The following is a 20,480-nucleotide window of genomic DNA, read 5'->3' as shown; positions in this document are numbered from 1 at the left end:
CAGCTCTGGCGCAGGACCACAGTGTGCTACAGAGAAGAAAAACAAAAAAATAAATAAACAAAAAGGTTCAAAGAATATCATTCGACACATGAGTGTAAAATATGTGGACCAATATTGGACATTTGTGACAAATGTGCTTTGTTTTCCTTGTTTGACAATTTTTGTATTGGCATATACTTACTTTCTTTCCTAAAACAACAACAACAATGGAACATTTCAGTTCAACTGAAGCCATCTTGCAAATTTCACACCACAGCCAAGGAAAAGAGCTAATAAATAAATAAAGGCTAATAAAGGCCAATAAAAATAAAAACACTACAAGACGTATGAAAACAAAATGATTACACATAATTGGCAGTATAGTAATTGCATAACATTTGTACACATACACACATACACTACCTGACAAAAGTCTTATCAGTCTTACCAAGTTTTGGGAACAACAAATAATAACTTGACTTCTAGTTGATCATTTGGTATCAGAAGTGGCTTATATGAAAGGCAAAGGCCTCTAGATTACGCTTATTTGACCAAAATAAAATATGATCATGCGTTGATTTTGAATGATTTAATTAGGACAATAAAGTCTGACTTTGCTTAGACAAAAGTCTTATCACTTAACAGAAATAATGTACAGTATAGAATATAAAGTCATGCTGCAGTGGAGAAAGAATGAATATTGTGTCTGACTCCCATGAGCTTGGAGGACTGCATCCATACATCTCTGCAATGACTCAAATCACTTACTAATAAAGTCATCTGGAATGGCAAAAAAGCGTTCTTGCAGGACTCCCAGAGTTCATCAAGATTCTTTGGCTTCATCTTCAATGCCTCCTCCTTGTCTTTACCCCAGACATGCTCAATAATATTCATGTCTGGTGACGGTTCTGGCCAATCCCGGAAAACCGTGACCTTCTTTGCTTTCAGAAACTTTGATGTGGAGGCTGAAGTATGAGAAGGAGCGCTATCCTGCTGAAGAATTCGCCCTCTCCTGTGGTTTGTAATGTAATGGGCAACAGAAATGTCTTGATACCTCAGGCTGTTGATGTTGCCATCTATGTAACCCCAAACCATGATTTTGCCAAACTTGACTGATTTCTCTTAGAATTTTGGGTCCATGTGGGTTCCAATAGGTCTTCTACAGTATTAGTGATGATTGGGATGCAGTTCAACAGACGATTCATCAGAAAAATCTACCTTCTGCCACATTTCCAGATCAACTAGAAGTCAAGTTATTATTTGTTGCTCTTACAACTGCGATTGATGACAAGACATTTGTCAAGTGGTGTACATACATACATACATACACACACACACATTTATATACAACCTTACAATGTACACAAAGCCTATGAACCCATACAATGTACACACAACCTGATTTTTTTGCATAAACCTAACATTACCTTTGAATGGTGGTATAGGTTATTATAACAGTAATCCAGCTGTTTACCTGAACACATTACAGACACTTTTTCCCATGTTCCGTCTGATTTGCATGTCGTTGTGTTTTTGTCACCCTCCTGTTTGAGTCCAGATATACATTTATACTGAACCACACTTCCCAGTGTAGATGCTTTGTTCCAGTCTAAATCTGTGAGTGGGAATTCTGGAGGAGGCCCACAGTTGATCTCTGTTCATCGACACAAGTGTTGAGCATTAGAAATGAACTACTGTACTTCCAATCGAAACCATGTTCAAGCATCATGCTTTCTTCCACGAAAGACAAGCAAAAAAGTCATGCAAGCTTTGAATGACAAATGAAGCCAGATTATTGTCACTACCTTCACATCTCATGTTAAGACTGCTCCATTTTGCGTCTGAACGACACAGAGACACGTTTCCTTCACCCACAGTGTGAAATCCAGCTTGACACACATAGAGGGCCACGGAGCCCAGACTGGAGCTGTTATTCCACAACAGAACTGAATGAGGCAGAGAGATGGGGACGCCACAGTCTACTTCTACACAAACACACATACAGACACTGTACATGTGCATGCAGATTACCAGATCATTCATGAGGACAGACAGCGCTAAGAGATCATTCTCAAGAAAATGTGTGTCAAGTTGGTAACGTGATAATATGATGAGATTAAAGACAATAGGCCCTATCATACACCCGGTGCAATAAGGCGCAAGACATGTATGGCGCGATTTGTTGCTATTTTCAGACCAGCACAACCGTAATTTTCACATTTTGCGTCACGTTGTGTGAATAGCAAATCCATTTGCGCCACTTTGTGGACTCATGGGTGTGCTGGTCTATAAAGGAGGTGTGTTAAAGTGCATTGTTGGTGCGTTGCTATTTTGAGGAATTGAAATAGACTACGCTATTGACCAACTAAAATTTGCTCTAAAGTCCAGCACAGGTCTTATGCGCATAGGCAGGTCTTTAGGATTAATTATATTACATAAATTATTTTTTTCTACACAAATATAAAACCACTGCCTCCATGCCTTCTTCACCTTGAGGGGCTTTTTCAGTTTATTCATAACAATTTTACTCAACGAAAGTAAAGGAGTAAAGTAAAGAGTAAAAGTAAAGTAAAGAGAAAGTAAAGAGGCCAAATGGAGGAGGTTCATTCTTCATCCTTGCGCTGCAGATGCTCTGTTTAACTGTTTTCTCGCTAGTGAAGCTTGCAAAGTCCACCATGTAAATAGCAAATGCGCCATGTCGCGTCGCAACTGACTCTTAAAGGGAATTATAGATTGGTTTAATGCACGTTATGCTCAAAACACACCCATAACTCATTAAGAGAATAAGCTCAACACTGTTAGACCATGCCCCGCGGCACAAACTGTATTTTTCTGTCCTTAAAATAGGAAAAGTGGATTCAGACACAGCCTTAATGCTTTTGTGCAATGTGCTTCAGACTTTGAGCCTTGATCGTTAAAATAGAGCCCATAGTCTGGACAGTGATAACTTTCTCAGAAAATGCATAACAGCATGTTATTATTATTATTTTTTTTTTGAGAAATACAGGTAAAAAAAAATAAGAAACAATGAAACATTTCAATTATACTGACCTGTTATCGGTACTTATGGAAAATAAATTCAGTGTTGTATCACACTACAAAAAGGAGTCAAACGTCAATTTAATTCTCGGTTTAACATGTGCATATTGTTTAATGATTTTTCAGCTCAACACTGCAGCAACTATACCTGTAAAACTAAATAATTCAATAAATGAAAAAATTATCTTATTGGCAGCAAAATTTTTTTTATTTTATTCATTCATTTTCCTTCAGCTTAGTCCCTTATTAATCCAGGGTCACCAGAGCGGAATGAACAGCCAACTATTACGGCATTTGTTTTACATAGTGGATGCCCTTCCAGCCGCAACCCAGTACTGGGAAACACCCATACGCTCTCATCATCACACACACACCACGGCCAATTTAGCTTATTCAATTCACCTATAGCACATGTCTTGGGTCTGTGGGGTCAACCGGAGCACCAGGAGGAAACCCATGCCAACATGGGGAGAACATGCAAACTCTCCACAGAAATGCCAAGCTGGACCTCGAACCAGCGATCTTCTTGCTGTGAGGTGACAGTGCTAACTACTGAGCCACTGTGCTGCCCATATTATTTATTTATTTATTTATTTAAATTTTTGTTATTTAATTCCATAACATTTGCAAACTTGACATTTATAAACACAGTTCAATACAGCATTTGCAGTGCTTTTGAAAAATCTTTATTATTATTATTTTGTTTTTAATCATTACAAAAATAAAATAAAATCTCTTCTGGTTACCAAGGCTGCATTTGTTTGATCAAAGATACAGTTAAAATATAAAACTGTGAAATGTTATTCCAGTATTAGGGCTATACAATGAATCAGTGGTTAGCACTGTTGCCTCACAGCAAGAAGGTCACTTCTTCGAGTCCCAACTGGGTCGGTTGGCATTTCTGTGTCTGAAGTTTGCATGTTCTCTCATTTGCATGTGATCGCGTAGGTTTCCTCCGGGTGCTCTGGTTTCACATGCGCTATAGGTGAATTAAATAAACTAAATTGGTTGTAGTGTATGAGTGTGAATATATGTGTTTGGGTGTTTCCCAGTACTGGGTTGCAGCTGGAAAGGCATCCACTGTGTAAATCATGTGCTGATTAGTTGGTGGTTCATTCCGCTGTGGTGACCCCTGATGAACAAAGAGACTAAGCCGAAGGAAATTGAATGAATGAATATTCCGATATTGTTTTCTATTTATTTTGTTAATTAATTCCTTTAAAAGGCCTATTATTACAATTGAGAAATGAAGGCTGAATTATTTTTAATCTATATAAAAATTCAGAACTATTGATGAATGCATAACAAAAAACTTAAATTAATAAATGAACGTGTTTTAAGAAGAAAAAAAATGAAAGCATGTCTCAGTGGCAGAACTATTTTATGCTGTATAAAATTGCAATGTGAATGTTAATCATCAAGGCACATTCTTATAAAAAAGAAATTAAAATGTTACATATATTATATAAGGCAATAATAAATGATCGCATATACAGTATCACTGATAAAAATGATACAAATCTGGACAAACTATCATTACATAAATGGTATTTTCCCAGAAATACATTAGGCATTTTAGGGGGAAAACTGCAAAAGAAAAGTTTTTTTTTTATTCCATATCAATTCCAAACCTAATAATGATCGGCTGATATTCCGGAGAAAATATTTATATTTACAATTTAAAGTAAAAAATAGTAGTATTACCGATAATACTGTGCAGTGTACACATACACATATTAAATAATTAATGTGTGAATACAGCAAATGAATCACTATCGTTTTACAATCAATTATAATTTTTTTTAAACAGCTTAATCAATGGGCTGCATGGTGATGCAGTGGGTAGCATGTTCGCCTCACAGTAAGAAGGTTGCTGGTTCGAGCCTAAGCTGGGTCAGTTGGCGTTTCTGTGTGGAGTTTGCATGTTCTCCCTGTGTTGGTGTGGGTTTCCTCCGGGTTCTCCTGTTCCCCCCCACAAGTCCAAAAACATCTGGAATAGGTGAATTGGGTAGGCTAAATTGTCTGTGGTGTATGTGTGTGAATGAGTGTGTATGGATGTTTCCCAGTGATGGGTTGCAGCAAGAAGGGCATAAAACATATGCTGTATAAGTTGGCGGTTCATTCCGCTGTGGCGACCCTGGATTGATAAAGGGACTAAGCCGAAAAGAAAATGAATGAAGAATGAATAGCTTAATCGAATTTGTAAACAACTCTGCAATTACATCAACACTCTTCTTGAATGAAATCCTCACTGAATGACTTTAACTAATAATCATCACTGTAAACGACAATAGCTTCTTTATTTAGCTCAAGATTTACTATATGCATCAAAACTAACTTCTCTGGCTTTCATGTCTGGATTAACTGTATTAATCTTATTCTTGATGTACGAGCGGGCTCAGCCATTGGAATCTTTTTGGCTTGAGACTTCTCATTCACTTCCATTCATTTTTAGACGTTAAAAACAGCTCGCTGTTGCAAACTGACATATTATTATAGTATTCTACTTTTTTTGTGTATCACGAACACATTTGATTGTAGAGCAAGTAGCTTGACGGTTTCTGTCGTTTATTATTCCTAGTCATTTCTCCCATAGGAAACTGGATCGGAAGTTAAAAACAATCACAAAAATGAACACACTTGCGCTTTGTAAAATAAGGTCAATGAAGCACTATACAAATAAATGTGTCTTAACTTGGCAGAGAAACAACACCATTTCTTAAGAATGACCGAATCATAAATTAAGAGGTAAGTCGACATGGAAAAATAAATATATACCTTGACAGAGAAAATCAGGCAGACTCCAGATTCCCTCTGAATCGCAAACCGATGTTTCTCCTTTCCTAACATTACGAAATCCCTCAATGCACTTATAAGACACACTAGATCCAACTTTAGTGTCTCCTCTCCATATCATAACCGCGAGTGGGAGAGAAGGCGGTAATCCACAATGCACTTCTGAGAAACAACAAAAACCTCAAAATATCAGCGATTCACACATTAAAGACAGATTTTACACACATTTATTTAAAGTGAGCCAATGCATGCATGCAAAAATAAAAGAAAGGACGATAGCTTTTTCATGCAATGGTCAGTTTTGAAATTGTGGACGTTATAGCTTTTTATTAACGTTACGTACACTTTTTTTTTTCCAATAATGAAATATACACTCACCGGCCACTTTATTAGGTACACCTGTCCAACAAATTTCTCATCAGCCAATCGGATGGCAGCAAAACTCAATGCATTTAGGCATGTAGACATGGTCAAGACGATCTGCTGCAGTTCAAACAGAGCATCAGAATGGGGAAGAAAGGTGATTTAAGTGACTTTGAATGTGGCATGGTTGTTGTTGATGGGGCTGGTCTGAGTATTTCAGAAACTGCTCATCTACTGAGATTTTCACATACAACCATCTCTAGGAATAGAAAATATCCAGTGAGCGGCAGTTTTGTGGACACAAATGCCTTGTTGATGCCAGAGGTCAGAGGAGAATGGCCAGACTGGTTCCAGCTGATAGAAAGGCAACAGTAACTCAAATAACCACTAGTTACAGCCGAGGTCTGCAGAAGAGCATCTCTGACTGCACAACACTTCCAACCTTGAGGCAGATGGGCTACAGCAGCAGAAGACCACAACGGGTGCCACTCCTGTCAGCTAAGAACAGGAAACTGAGGCTACAATTCCCACAGGCTCACCAAAATTGGACAATAGAAGATTGGAGAAACGCTGCCTGGTCTGATGAGTCTCCATTTCTGCTGCAACATTCGAATGGTAGGGTCACAAGTTGGCATCAGCAAAATAAAAGCATGGATCCATCCTAACATGTATCAACGGTTCAGGTTGGTGGTGATGGTGGTGTAATGGTGTGGGTAACATTTTCTTTGCACACTTTGGACCCATCAGTATCAATTGAGCATCGTGTCAACACCACAGCCTACCTGAGTATTATTGCTGACTATGTCCATCCCTTTATGACCACAGTGTACCCATCTTCTGATGGCTACTTTCAGCAGGATAACGCAGCATGTCATAAAGCGTGAATCATCTCAGACTGGTTTCTTAAACATGACAATGAGTTCACTGAACTCAAATGGCCTCCACAGTCCCCAGAACTCAATCCAATAGAGCACCTTTGGGATGTGGTGGAACGGGAGATTCGCATCATGGATGTCCATCCAACAAATCTGCAGCAACTGCGTGATGCTATCATGTCAATATGGAGCAAAATCTCTGAGGAATATTTCCAGTACCTTGCTGAATCTATGCCACCAAGGATTAAGGCAGTTCTGAAGGCAAAAAGAGGTCCAATCCGCTACTGGTAAGGTGTACCTAATAAAGTGGCCAGTAAGTGTATATTTTAAAGGCCATTCACTACTCCAGATGAGTTTTTGAGTCATAAATCTTCCCTTCAGCACAACTTACATTAACTAAAATTCACTTTTTTTTATTCACATCTATAATCTGAAGGTTTTCAAGATATTGCCATGCATAATTTTCCTTAATTATACAAATTTTATTCTACAAGCAATTGTAAAAAAATCTAGCTGTTCACAAATCTTTCTGAATTACATACAGTAGCGAATCCCAAAATTGTTTGACTCTACATGTAAAAAATGAAACCATTTTGAATTGGACTGTATCCAATGTTCAGATTTTGTGCTAGAAATGTATGCAAATTAGTACGCATTTAATTAAACAATGCCTCATTTGCATTTATAGACATAAAACCTTAGAAAACTTCTCAGTTTGCAATTCTTAATGTAATCAAATCAACAAAGGACATACAGAGATAACTATAGGATATTTATTTGAAGCATATTCACATGCAGTGTCTTGATAATAAATAATGTAAGCAATTACCTTCACACAACAGAGTAGCTTTAGTCCAGTAACCGTTCTCAGCACACACAGATATATTTTGTCCTTGTTTAGGATAGTAACCGTGTTGGCAGTGATATGTTACAGTGCTGTTAAACGTGACTCTGCCATCCCATATCTGCACAGTGAGTGGCAGAATATGAGGCTCACCACACACAATCTCTGTTGAGAAGGAAATGACACGTCAATGAGTACCACCAAATCACCGCGGTACAAAAGATCAACATTGCTTAGAGTTTCTAAACACTAAAAAACAATTGTGTTTATCTGGAATATTTATGGAGAAAAAAAAATGAAATGGATAGTTTAAACAAAAATTTTAATTCTGCCATCATTTACTCTAAACCATTATGAGTTTCTTTCGTCTACTGAACAAAAAAAAAGAAGATATTTAGAAAAATGTTATAAACTGTTGGTTTCCAGCATTCTTCAAAATATCTTCTTTGTCTAAAAATGTATGGAATTTATAATCTGTAGTTGAAATATCCAAAATATTTAGATTTTTTCCGTATTTTGTGATTTATGTTTAAATTTTTTCAGTTTATTTATGCTTTTGAATTGCATTATGGGACTTTGATCTTTCTTCTGACAACTTTTAACCTTAAAAAGTTTGAAAAAGTTTGATAACAAAATCTACACGATTTAAAAACCGCAGGTAACCTTAGTACCAGTTATCGTCCTATGCCTAATTCACAACCATAAATAAACTGAAAACACAGAAACTGTTAATTAAAAGGTATTTTTTTACAGTGTTTTTACTTATGGAACTTAAAGCTGCATTCTATTGGCTTCTATGATTCTATGATTCCATAAAGAACTTTTCATTCTTTCATTCATTTTCTTTTCGGCTTAGTCCCTTTATTAATCAGGGGTCGCCACAGCAGAATGAACCGCCAACCTATCAATGTTTTTTATATCCTGGACCTGGCCGAATCCTGAGCAGCTACTGTGATGGTCATGGAGGAGTGGAGAACATGAGACTGATTCCTGTGACGCTCCAGAGACAGACGAGTCTTCGCTGAGGCCAGCTTCCAGCCTCCGCCACTGAGACTACAGCTCTGCACAAAAGTTTGGCCAGCGGAGAAATTAAAATGGTTGTGCCCAACTGAGCCTGGTTTCTCTCAAGGTTTTTTTTTCTTCACTTCCGCCTTTAGTGAAGTTTTTTTTCCCTCTCCGCTGTCGCCACTGGCTTGCATGTTTCGGGATCTATAGAGCTGCGCATCGTTGGATTTGCTCTTCAGTATTTGAACTCTCAGTAGTGATTATTAAACCACACTGAACTGAGCTAAACTGAACTGAACTTAAACACTACAAACTGAACTACACTGTTCCTATTTACTGTGACCTTTTATGTGAAGCTGCTTTGACACAATCTACATTGTATAAGCGCTATACAAATAAAGGTGAATTGAATTGAATTGAATGGCCCTTCCAGCTACAACCCCATCACTGGGAAACACCCATACACACTCATTCACTATGGACAATTTAGCTTAACCAATTCACCTAAAGTGCATGTCTTTGGACTGTGGGGTAAACCGGAACACCCGGAGGAAACCCACATGGGTGGAGAACATGCAAACTTCACACAGAAATGCCAACTGACCCAGCCGAGGCTCGAACCAACGACCTTCTTGCTGTGAGGCGACAGCCCTGCCAACTGCGCCACCATGCTGCCCAGAACTTTTGATATGCCAGGAATTTCTCCATCCCACAAAAAAGCCATTTTTTAAAACAAATTTTTCTTGATTCTTAAGATAAACAAATGTTTCTTTTTCTAAAGGGATAGTTCACCCCAAACTTACATTTTACTCCCCCTCAAGTGGTTCCAAACCTCTATGAGTTTCTTTTATTGATAAACACAGAAAGATACATATTTTGCAGAATGCTGGAAACCGGTAACCATTGACTTCCATAGCATTTATCTTTCCTACTATGGAAGTCAATGGTTACCGGTTCCAACTTTCTTCAGGATATCTTCTTTTTGGTTTAACAGAAGAAAGAGGCTCATTCTAAAAACGTACCCCTATATACATTTTTGGAGAGCGCCAAATATGTCCCAGGAGCTACGTTTTTTTTCTGCAGTTTTTGTTTTTGCGAATCCACCAGAGGCTGCTGTGTACACTTTTTCAGGTCTCAAATTTCTCTCGCAAGTGCCATTCGCACCTGCTGTTCTTGCATAAATCCACCAGAGGCCGCTGTTGCCTGACTGACAGATCAACTGACCTACCCTCCTCCTTCCCTAAACCCAACCAATAGTGTTTTCAAAAACACAGATTGACCAGCTCACCCATTTCCCTAAACCCAACCCACAGTTTTAAAAAGCAATCCAGAAAAAAAACCTAGCCTGATTTTTACCACGTTTTCAGATTTTTACCACATTCTCTCCCTGTTATTTACTTGATATGTCTTACACGCTTTCTTGAACTGTTCCTCATCGGACTCGAATTTCGTCGTCGTGGTCAACTCCTCTCCGCATCTCAAATCTGCAGACATACATAGCGAGCTAACTCGACAACCCCGTAGCGTTCGTTTTTACAGACGAAATGCAGCCATACATATTTCTGGCTACAAAATTTGCGATCTCCAAGAATGTATCCAGGGCTACATTTTCAGAATGAGCCTGTGTTGGGTATGGAACAAGTGAAGGAGTAAATGAAAAGCAAATTGTCAACTTGTGGTGAACTGTCCCTTTTACACTGTTCACTTTCAAGTTTCTTGAAATGTTTATTATACATTATCACTTAAAGAAGAAAAAAAGCAACATTATTTTAAATTGGGCAGTACGGTGGCGCAGTAGGTAGCATGATCACCTCACAGCAAGAAGGTCGCTGGTTCGTATTCGCAGTTGGCATTTTTGTGTGGAGTTTGCATGTTCTTCCCGTGTTGGCGTGGGTTTCCTCTGGGTGCTCCGGTTTCCCCCACAGTCCAAAGACATGCGCTATAGGTGAATTGGGTAAGCTAAATTGACCGTAGTGTGTGTGTGTGTGTGTGTGTGAATGAGTGTGTATGGATGTTTCCCAGTGATGGTTTGCAGCTGGAAGGGCATCCGCTGTGTAAAACATATGCTGGATAAGTTGGCAGTTCATTCCGCTCTGGCGACCCCTGATTAATAAAGGGACTAAGCCGAAAAGAAAATGAATGAATGAATTATTTTTAATTGTGTACACTGTAAGGAATATTTTATGATTCACAACTGTTTTCTGGGGCTACGCAGTGGTGCAGTAGGTAGTGCTGTCACCTCACAGCAAGAAGGTCGCTGGTTCAAGCCTTGGCTGGGTCAGCTGGCATTTCTTTGTGGAGTTTGCATGTTCTCCCTGCGTTCGCATCTGTTTCCTCCAGGTGCTCTGGTTTCCCCCACAGTCCAAAGACATGCGGTACAGGTGAATTGGGTAGGCTAAACTATCTGTAATGTATGCGTGTGAGTGAGTGTGTATGGATGTTTCCCAGAGATGGGTTACGGCTATAAGGGCATCCGCTGCATAAAAACATGAGCTGGATAAGTTGGTCGTTCATTCCGCTGTGCCTACCACGGATTAATAAAGGGACTAAGCTGAAAAGAAAAAGAATGAATAAATGAAGTGTTTTCTGTTTATTTAAGGTTGTGAATTGCATTCTGGGATGTCGATGTCTGCTCTGTCGACTTTTGATGTTGAAAATTCAACTCTACAGATTAACAAAGTGACTTTTATTGACATTTTAGTAGTTTGAAACAATATAATGTATAAGAAATAATCTATAGAGAAATACAAGTCTGTAAAATAACAGAAAATGTGCTGGAAGTTTATTGCAAAGTTTTTGTAGCATAATATACAACACCAACCCAGACAATATATGACTTTAAACTCTTAAAAACTTTCATAAAAGTCACTTTTTCAAACTTTAAGGTTAAAAGTTGTTGAAAGAAAAATCAAGATCCCATAATGCAATTCAAAAGCATAAATAAAAGGGGAAAAAACCTTAAAGAAATCACAAAATACAGAAAACTGCTCATTTACTGATTTTTTGTTACAGTGGAGAAAAGGAAACTCAACAAAAATAACAAAACACTGAATAGATGATGACAGAATTAAACTATCCTTTTAAAGTTTTCTTCAAACATAAAAATCTTTGTACCTTCACAAGAGTAGTCTGGCTTACTCCACTGACCGTCTGATTTACACACAGACTTATTTTCTGTATGCGAACTGTGATATCCGACATCACAGTCATACAGAGCCACAGAACCGATCTTACTGACACCGCTCCACAATAACACTGAGTGCGGCAGGACAGCAGGAGAACCGCATTCTACCTCTAAACACACACACACACACACACACACATTAACTCAACAGACACTCAAGATATACAGTTGAAGTCAGAATGATTCGCCCTCCTATTACTTTTTTCTTTTCCAAATATTTCCCAAAGGATGTTTAACAGAGGAAGGAATTTTTCACAGTATTTCCTATTATGTTATTTCTTCTGAAGAAAGTCTTATTTGTTTTATTTTGGCTAGAATAAAAGCAGTTTTAATTTTTTGAAACCATTTTAAGGTCAATATTATTAGCCCCCTTAAGCAATATTTGTTTTCAATAGTCTACAACAAACCACTGTTATACAATGACTTGCCTAATTACCCTAACTTTAACCTAGTTAAGCCTTTAAATGTCCCTTTAAGCTGAATACTAGTATCTTGGAAAATATTGAGTCAAATTTACTGTCATCATGGCAAAGATAAAATAAATCAGTTATTAGAGATGAGTTATTAAAACTATTATGTTTAGAAATGTGTTGAAGAAATCTGCTCTCCGTTAAACAGAAATTGGGGAAACAGAAACGTTCAACTTGAACAGGAGGGCTAATAATTCTGACTTCAACTGTATGCCGTCATATATTTCTGTGAATGTAATAAACAGAAGCAGCGGATACCTGCACACTGGAAGTCAGGACGGCTCCACGTGCCCTGAGCAGAACACACTGACACATTCTCACGTCCACAGTTATAAAACTGTGGCTTACACACATACAGCGCCAAAGACCCCATCCGAGAGATGTTATTCCACATTAGTTCTGACTGAGGAAAAATATGAGGCTCTCCACAGTCCACTTCTACATGGAGATGGGTTAAATTGAATCAGTCGGGTGACAATAAAAACATGCAATCAAAGGGAAAAGATCTAGACGTTTTTTATATATAAAAATGTGTGTGTGTGTGTGGTATTTATCACGTTGTGGGGACCAAAAGTATAGACATTTTAATATACAGCGGGGAAAATAAGTATTAAACACGTCATGTTTTTCCTGGAACTAATATTTCTAAAGGAGCTGCTGACATGGAGTTAAACCAGATTTGGGTAAAAACCTGAACAATACAAACATAAAAATAAAACAAAACAAAAAAAAAAAATGGGTTCTGTGTAATAACAATGAAACGACACAAGTATTTCATACTTTATATAAAAGGCTTTTGGTGACGCCAGCTTAAAGACGCCTCTCATATGGAGAATGAGTTTTTCACGGACTTCAACAGAGTGTCAAAATCTTGATGGTTCTGATCTTTAATTTGTATTCTCTATTGGATTCAAGTCAGGTGATTGGCTGGGCCATTCTACAGCTTGATTTTCTTTCTCTGAAAGCATTTAAGAGTTTCCTTGGCTGTGTTTTAGATCATTGACTTGATGAAATGTCCACCCTGGTTTCATCTTCATCATCCTGCTAATGTAGATGTTGGACTGAAGCAGCAAATATTCATTTACACTGAGGAAGGACAGAGGGTTGCCAAAGAACTATTGAGAGATTTCAGCTGCTGTCTGGGCTTTTGTTGCCTTTCTACACCTTCCTTTCTTCATGTGTTCAATCCTTTTTCCTTGCGTCATTTCATTTTATTATGCATAACTTCATTTGTAAACTAATTAGATTTGTTTTCTTTGCATATATGGATTTCTTTGGTTGTTACCAACATCCAGGGGAAACTTCAAGTCAACAGCACCTTTAGAAATATGTTTTATGATAAAAATGCTGACCTGACTTATTTTCCCCACTGTAGCAAATAGTCATTTTTTACCTTGCGGGGACATTTTTTCTGCCACCGTGACAAAAAATGGCTCATAAGCCAGAATTATGTATTTTGAAAATGTAAAAGTGCTGTACCTTATACAGTATAGATAACATTATATTTAAGGGATGTCCCCATAACACATGAAAACCCAATGTGTGTGTGTGTGTGTGTGTGTGTGTGTGTGTGTGTGTGTGTGTGTGTGTGTGTGTGTGTGCGTGTGTGTGTGTGCGTGTGTGTGCGTGTGTGTGCGTGTGCGTGTTTGTGAGTGAGTGAGTGAGTGAGTGAGTGAGTGAGTGAGTGAGTGTGTGCGTGTGTGTGCGTGTGTGTGTGCGTGTGCGTGAGAGAGAGAGAAAGTGTGGGTGTTAAATACTGTATCCCATTTCACTCTGAAATATCCCTGTTTTTCCCTATACCCAATGTTTTTCTTACAAATACACAATCAGTGAAACAATTGTCACAAGTCAGTCCTCTAATAATATAAACAAATTTGTCAGAACTAATAAATAACTTTCAGCAGAACGATAAAAACCCAAAAGCTTAAAACATGTCTTTCCGTGACAATATTACAAACGTGTTAAATTACACTGAAATGTTTGTGCTGTTCGGAATATAAAGAGAAAATAATCTGGCAACTGAATGAATTTGAGTGTATAAACGTAAATATTACCTTCACAGACCAGACTGGGCCCGTGCCATTTTCCATCCAGGCCGCAGACAGATGAGTTCATTCCTCTCCTCCACTGAAAGCCATCTCTGCAGCCGTACTGGAGCTCACTGCTGTAGTGCGTGTAGACTGTGGAGGAGAGCAGATCAGCATGCAGGATGGCTGGAGGAGACCCACAGTCAATCACTAGACAAAATATACAACAATAATATAAAGATCCATTACTGAGACAGAATACAACATCAGCTACTGTATATTACATTTTTAATTACATTCATTCATTCATTTTCTTTTCGGCTTAGTCCCTTTATTAATCTGGGGTCGCCACAGCGGAATGAACCGCCAACTTATCCAGCATATGTTTTACGCAGCGCAGTGCCCTTCCAGTTGCAACCCATTTCTGGGAAACATCCATACACACTCATACACTATGGACAATTTAGCCTACCCAATTCACCTGTACCGCATGTCTTTGGACTGTGGGGGAAACCGGAGCACCCGGAGGAAACCCACGCGAACGCAGGGAGAACATGCAAACTCCACACAGAAACGCCAACTGACCCAGCCGAAGCTCGAACCAGCGACCTTCTTGCTGTGAGGCGACAGCACTACCTACTGCGTCGCTTTTTAGTATATTGTAAAGTAAAGTAAGTAAGTATATTGTATATACTTAATTTTTGTTTTATTTTGTATAGTGGTGATGGCATTTCTTTTAAAAGTACAATAAACATTTTATTCAAAGGTTTTTTGGGCTTAACAAATAACAAAAAAAGATGTCATGTTTTCAGATTTATTTATTAGCACTTTTAAACAAATGTTTTCTCTTTTCAGATGAAAGAAGTGTTTATATTTTCATTCCACATTTTCGTTTTCGTTCCTCAACAGGCGTAAATCATAAATGTTTTTAAAAAATTGTCCTAAAAGTGTGATATATATGGGAGGAAGACTATATATCAAATCAGGCCTTTATTTGTCACATTCACTTCCGTATAGTGAAATTGATTTATTAAACAGATATATTTATTTAAATAATATTTTAGTCACCAAACATATTTAGAAATTAAAAGATAATACAATTAAATTCAAGCTAAATATAGGAAATAAATTTACAACCAACAAAATTTCAACCTAATTTTTCAATTTTTTTGCTTTTCTTGATTTTTCCTCTTTTTAAAATTTGTATTTAATATTTTTCTATAAGATATAAATTTGGCTGTACTAGTTTTTGGACTGTTATCATAAGTTATTTTGTTAGATATGCTCCAGATTTGGCTTCAGTACTAACTAATCTAATGTATCTGCACAAATATAATATTGTATAGCTTCCTATGAAAAATATAATTTCAAAAGAGAGATTTTTGAGGGGTGTACTTATATAAGCTGAGCACTGTATATCAAATGGGTGACGCGGTGGTGCAGTGGGTAGCATAATCGCCCCACAGCAAGAAGGTCGCTGGTTCGAGCCTCGGCTGGGTCAGTTGTCATTTCTGTGTGGAGTTTGCACGTTCTCCCCATGTTCACATGGGTTTCCTCCGGGTGCTCCGGTTTCCCCCACAAATCCAAAGACATGCGGTGTAGGTGAATTGGGTAAGCTAAAATCGACAGTAGTGTATTTGTGTGAATATATGTGTATTGATGTTTCCCAGTGACGGGTTGCAGTTGGAAGGGCATCTGCTGCGTTAAACATATGCTGGATAAGTTGGTGGTTCATTCCACTGTGGCGACCCCAGATTTATAAAGGGACTACGCCAAATAAATGAATGAATGTATATAAAATTACAAATATACACAATGTTTTCATCTGGTAAAAAAAGAAAGTAAATACATTAAATAAATAGAAAATAAATACATTAACAGAGTAAATACAGACCAGAATAATACGTTATGAGCAACATACAATTTATATGAGGGAAATCACTGAAGTAGCAACACTATTTATTACAGTATGCAGTGCTCAACATAATTAAGTACACCACATTTTGTAAAATTTATATTTTTATCCATTTCTCAGTGAATATAGGCAATGTATTTTGGTGCACTTAAACAAAACAGATTTATTAAACAGATATATTTATTAAATAATATTTTAGTCACCAAACAGATTTAGAAATTAAAGGATAATACAATTAAATTTATGCAAAATATTGCAAAAAAAATTACAAACTACAAAATTTCAATTGAATTTTTCTTTTTTTTTTGCTTTTCTTGATTTTTCCTCTTTTTAAAATTTGCATTTAATATTTTTTATTACTTATAAATTTGGGTGTACTAGTTTTTGGACCGTTATCATAAGTTATTTTGTTAGATGAGTTGCAGATTTGGCTTCAGTACAGACTAATATAATGTATTAGCACAAATATAATATTGCATAGCTTCCTATTAAAAATATGAATTTAAATAAGAGGATTGTGAGGCGTGTACTTGTATATGCTGAGCACTGTTGTTATGTTTGATGTTTTCTTTGTCTATTTTTTTTTCTCACCCTCCTCTCTGCTTGTTTAGTGTTTAGGTTTCTTATTGGTTTACCATTCTGTCCATCATCATTATGACGAAGTCGGTTCCACCAATCCCAGGACGAGCCGCAAGGATTTAAAGCCCTGACAGACCAGTGTGTGATGTGCGCTCTGCCTCAGCGTACCATTTGTGCTCCACGCAATTTGATTGTGCTATGCTTCGGCTGTTAAGTGATTTATTATCTCAGTTTACTGCGGTAATTCAAGTTTGCTTGTTGAACTTCGTTGGCTTTAAGTAACATAATGTGATGGTTGTTGTGTGGTTCTAAACTAAGCTTTGACTGTCTTATCCGGTTTGTTTTAGTTTAGATTGATGTTTTGTTAGATTAGTTTGAGTGTTTTGCCAGTTGTGTATTTTGAGTTTTGTAGCTTTAATTAGTTGAGTTCGGGTGTCGTATACACTGAAGATCTCGGTTTTTATTTGTATTTATTTTTGACGCCTAGTTTAGACTTTAGTTTTAAGGATTGTTTTGTTTATTTCTTTGATTTGGCTTACACTCGTTGTTTTTGTTTAAAGATAATTATAAATGTTTATTTCTTTTTCCTCTCCAATTACTGTTACATCATTTTCAACTATTGAGTAAAAAGCTTAAATAGAGAATTGATTCCTGCCTCATCCTTGATCTGTCGCACACATTACATCTGTCTCACTTAAATATTACAGCATCCCACTAAAACAACTTAAAAACGTAACAACTGTATATCAAATTGCAAATCTACACAATGTTTTCATCTGGTTAAAAAAAAGTAAATTTCACTGATGTCCTCAGTAAACAATTATTTAAGCTAGTAGCTGATGAAGAATTAAGGAAAATATGATATTTAAAGCAAATGTTGTAAACAGGTATATTTAGATGATTTGTGATGTGCTAATGTACTGTATGTAAAAGACATCTATTCTTACCCTTGCAGTGAGCTGCATCCCGGTTTGGATTAAAGGGTTCAGATCCGTCCTGGACATTATAACCCATCTGACAGGAGCAGGTAAAGTCTCCTTCTGTGTTCTGACAGAGTCCTCCTTCTCCACAGACCCCCTGAACAATGCACTCATCAATATCTACAATATACAAAAACAACATTATCAGGTCTGAGAACACACGTGCTGCCTGAAATCACCATAACAGCATCTATTATCACAGTATTTTAGTGCAACCTAAAAAATATTCAACGATTGTGCGAATAAAGTTATAGCAGAATCTTTTTTTTTTTTTTCAAAAGTAGAGTGTATACAGTTGAAGTCAGATTTATTAGCCCCCTGTTTATTTTCCCCCCTAATTTTTGTTTAACGTAGAGATTTTCTCAACACATTTCTAAACATAATAGTTTTAATAACTCATTTCTAATAACTGATTTATTTTATCTTTGAGATGATGACAGTAAATAATATTTGACTAGATATTTTTCAAGACACTTCTATACAGCTTAAAGTGACATTTAAAGGCTTAATTAGGTTAATTAGGTTAACTAGGCAGGTTAGGGTAATTAGGCAAGTTATTGTATAACGATGGTTTGTGCTGTAGACTATCAGACTATAATATTAGCTTAAAGGGGCTAATAATTTTGACCTTAAAATGGTTTTAAAAAATGTAAAACTGCTTTTATTCTAGAAAAAATAAAACAAGTAAGACTTTCTCCAGAAGAAAAAATATTATCAGACATGCTGTGAAAATGTCCTTGCTCTGTTAAACATCACTTGGGGAAATATTCAAAAAGAAAACAAAATTCAAAGGGGGGCTAATAATTTTGACTTCAACTGTATGTGCATATGTTATATAATATTTACAGAATATTACAATGTATTTATTTAATAATATATTAATATAATGAATACAATTATTAATTATTGCATTGATATAATAATGCAATATTTTTTAGGCAATACTTCTAATATTTTCCATTAAATGCTACAACTTATATAAATAAAATATCACATTGTTTTGTGATTATAAGTTATTTAAATTCCAACATTTGGAGAAATCAATCAAAATTAGGAGAAAAAAGTTATAGCAATCCGAAACGTATATATTATTATAATTTATTATATTACATTCATTCATTAATTTTCCTTTGGCTTAGTCCCTTTATTGATCAGGGGTCGCCACAGAGGAATGAACCGCCAACTTATCCAGCATATGTTTTACACAGTGGATGCCCTTTTAGCTGCAACCCATCACTGGGAAACACCCATACACACACATTCACATACATACACTACGGCCAATTTAGTTTACCCAATTCACTTGTAGCGCATGTGTTTGGACTGTGGGGGAAACCGGAGCACCTGGAGGAAACCCACGCCAACACAGGGAGAACATGCAAACTCCACACAGAAATGCCAACTGACCCAGCCGAGGCTCGAACCAGCGACTTTCTTGCTGTTAAGTGACAGTGCTAACCACTGAAAAAAGAAAACAAATTTCAAAGAAGGGCTAATAATTCTGACTTCAACTATACATCCGGTTGAAGTCAGCATTATTAGCCCCCCTTTGAATTTTTTTTCTTTTTCTAATATTTCCCAAATGATGTTTAACAGAGCAAGGACATTTTCACAGCATGTCTGATAATATTTTTTCTTCTGGAGAAAGTCTTATTTGTTTTATTTTGGCTAGAATAAAAGCAGTTTTACATTTAAAAAATAACATTTTAAGGTCAATATTATTAGCCCCTCTAAGCTTTATTTTTTTCGATAGTCTCCAGAACAAACCGTCGTTATACAATATCTTGCCTAATTACCCTAACCTGCCTAGTTAACCCAATTAACCTAGTTAAGCCTTTAAATGTCACTTTAAGCTGTATAGTATCTAAAAATATCTAGTCAAATATTATTTACTGTCATCATGGCAAAGATCAAATAAATCAGTTATTAGAAATGAGTTATTAAAACTATTACGATTAGAAATGTGTTGAAAAAGTCTCTCCATTAAACAGAAATTGGGGAAATAAATATACAGGGGCTAATAATTCAGGAGGGCTAATAATTCTGACTTCTTTACTGTCAATTTAGACTCACTCTTTATTGTTCAAACCAAGAGAACTGCATGTAATTCACAGTATTTTGACACTTTCCAGTTGAAGCAACTCCCGATAGAAACCGTTGCGCAATAAAATTCAAAGAACTTGCTAGTAAATTATGCCATTCAGGATATGTCACTTGCCACACCACATTCACACCCATCTGGCAACATCTCAGAGTGTTTTGGAGAAACACAATATGCAAAAACAACAATACTATAAGGAAGAGACACAACTCACCATGGCAGTACGTCCCATCATTGGGAATGAATGTGTTCATTTGATTGGACGGGCTGTATCCACTGAGACAGGTGCAGAAGTAGCTGCCGTGTGTGTTGTGGCATTTGGT

The 20,480-nt window shown here is 36.9% G+C and overlaps 1 protein-coding gene across 1 annotated transcript in view; it reads right to left on the bottom strand.

Moving 5' to 3' along the window:
* susd1 (sushi domain containing 1) overlaps positions 1 to 20,480 on the bottom strand; it is a 44,900-nt gene that overhangs the window by 20,219 nt on the left and 4,201 nt on the right. The window contains exons 5-14 of the mRNA XM_056458928.1: positions 20,372 to 20,480; positions 18,024 to 18,176; positions 14,610 to 14,792; positions 12,814 to 12,993; positions 12,016 to 12,195; positions 7,882 to 8,061; positions 5,797 to 5,976; positions 1,785 to 1,964; positions 1,454 to 1,633; positions 3 to 26 (exon numbers count right to left, since the gene is read on the bottom strand). The exon at positions 20,372 to 20,480 is cut by the window's right edge and continues 41 nt beyond it. Of these exons, the coding sequence (XP_056314903.1) occupies positions 3 to 26; positions 1,454 to 1,633; positions 1,785 to 1,964; positions 5,797 to 5,976; positions 7,882 to 8,061; positions 12,016 to 12,195; positions 12,814 to 12,993; positions 14,610 to 14,792; positions 18,024 to 18,176; positions 20,372 to 20,480 (1,549 nt within the window). The remainder of the gene's footprint in view (positions 1 to 2; positions 27 to 1,453; positions 1,634 to 1,784; positions 1,965 to 5,796; positions 5,977 to 7,881; positions 8,062 to 12,015; positions 12,196 to 12,813; positions 12,994 to 14,609; positions 14,793 to 18,023; positions 18,177 to 20,371) is intronic.

The sequence above is a fragment of the Danio aesculapii genome, chromosome 5, assembly GCF_903798145.1.
Source record: "Danio aesculapii chromosome 5, fDanAes4.1, whole genome shotgun sequence".
Lineage (NCBI taxonomy): Eukaryota > Metazoa > Chordata > Actinopteri > Cypriniformes > Danionidae > Danio > Danio aesculapii.
Note: the sequence above shows the minus strand (reverse complement) of the source record. Positions and strands in the feature narration are given on the sequence as shown.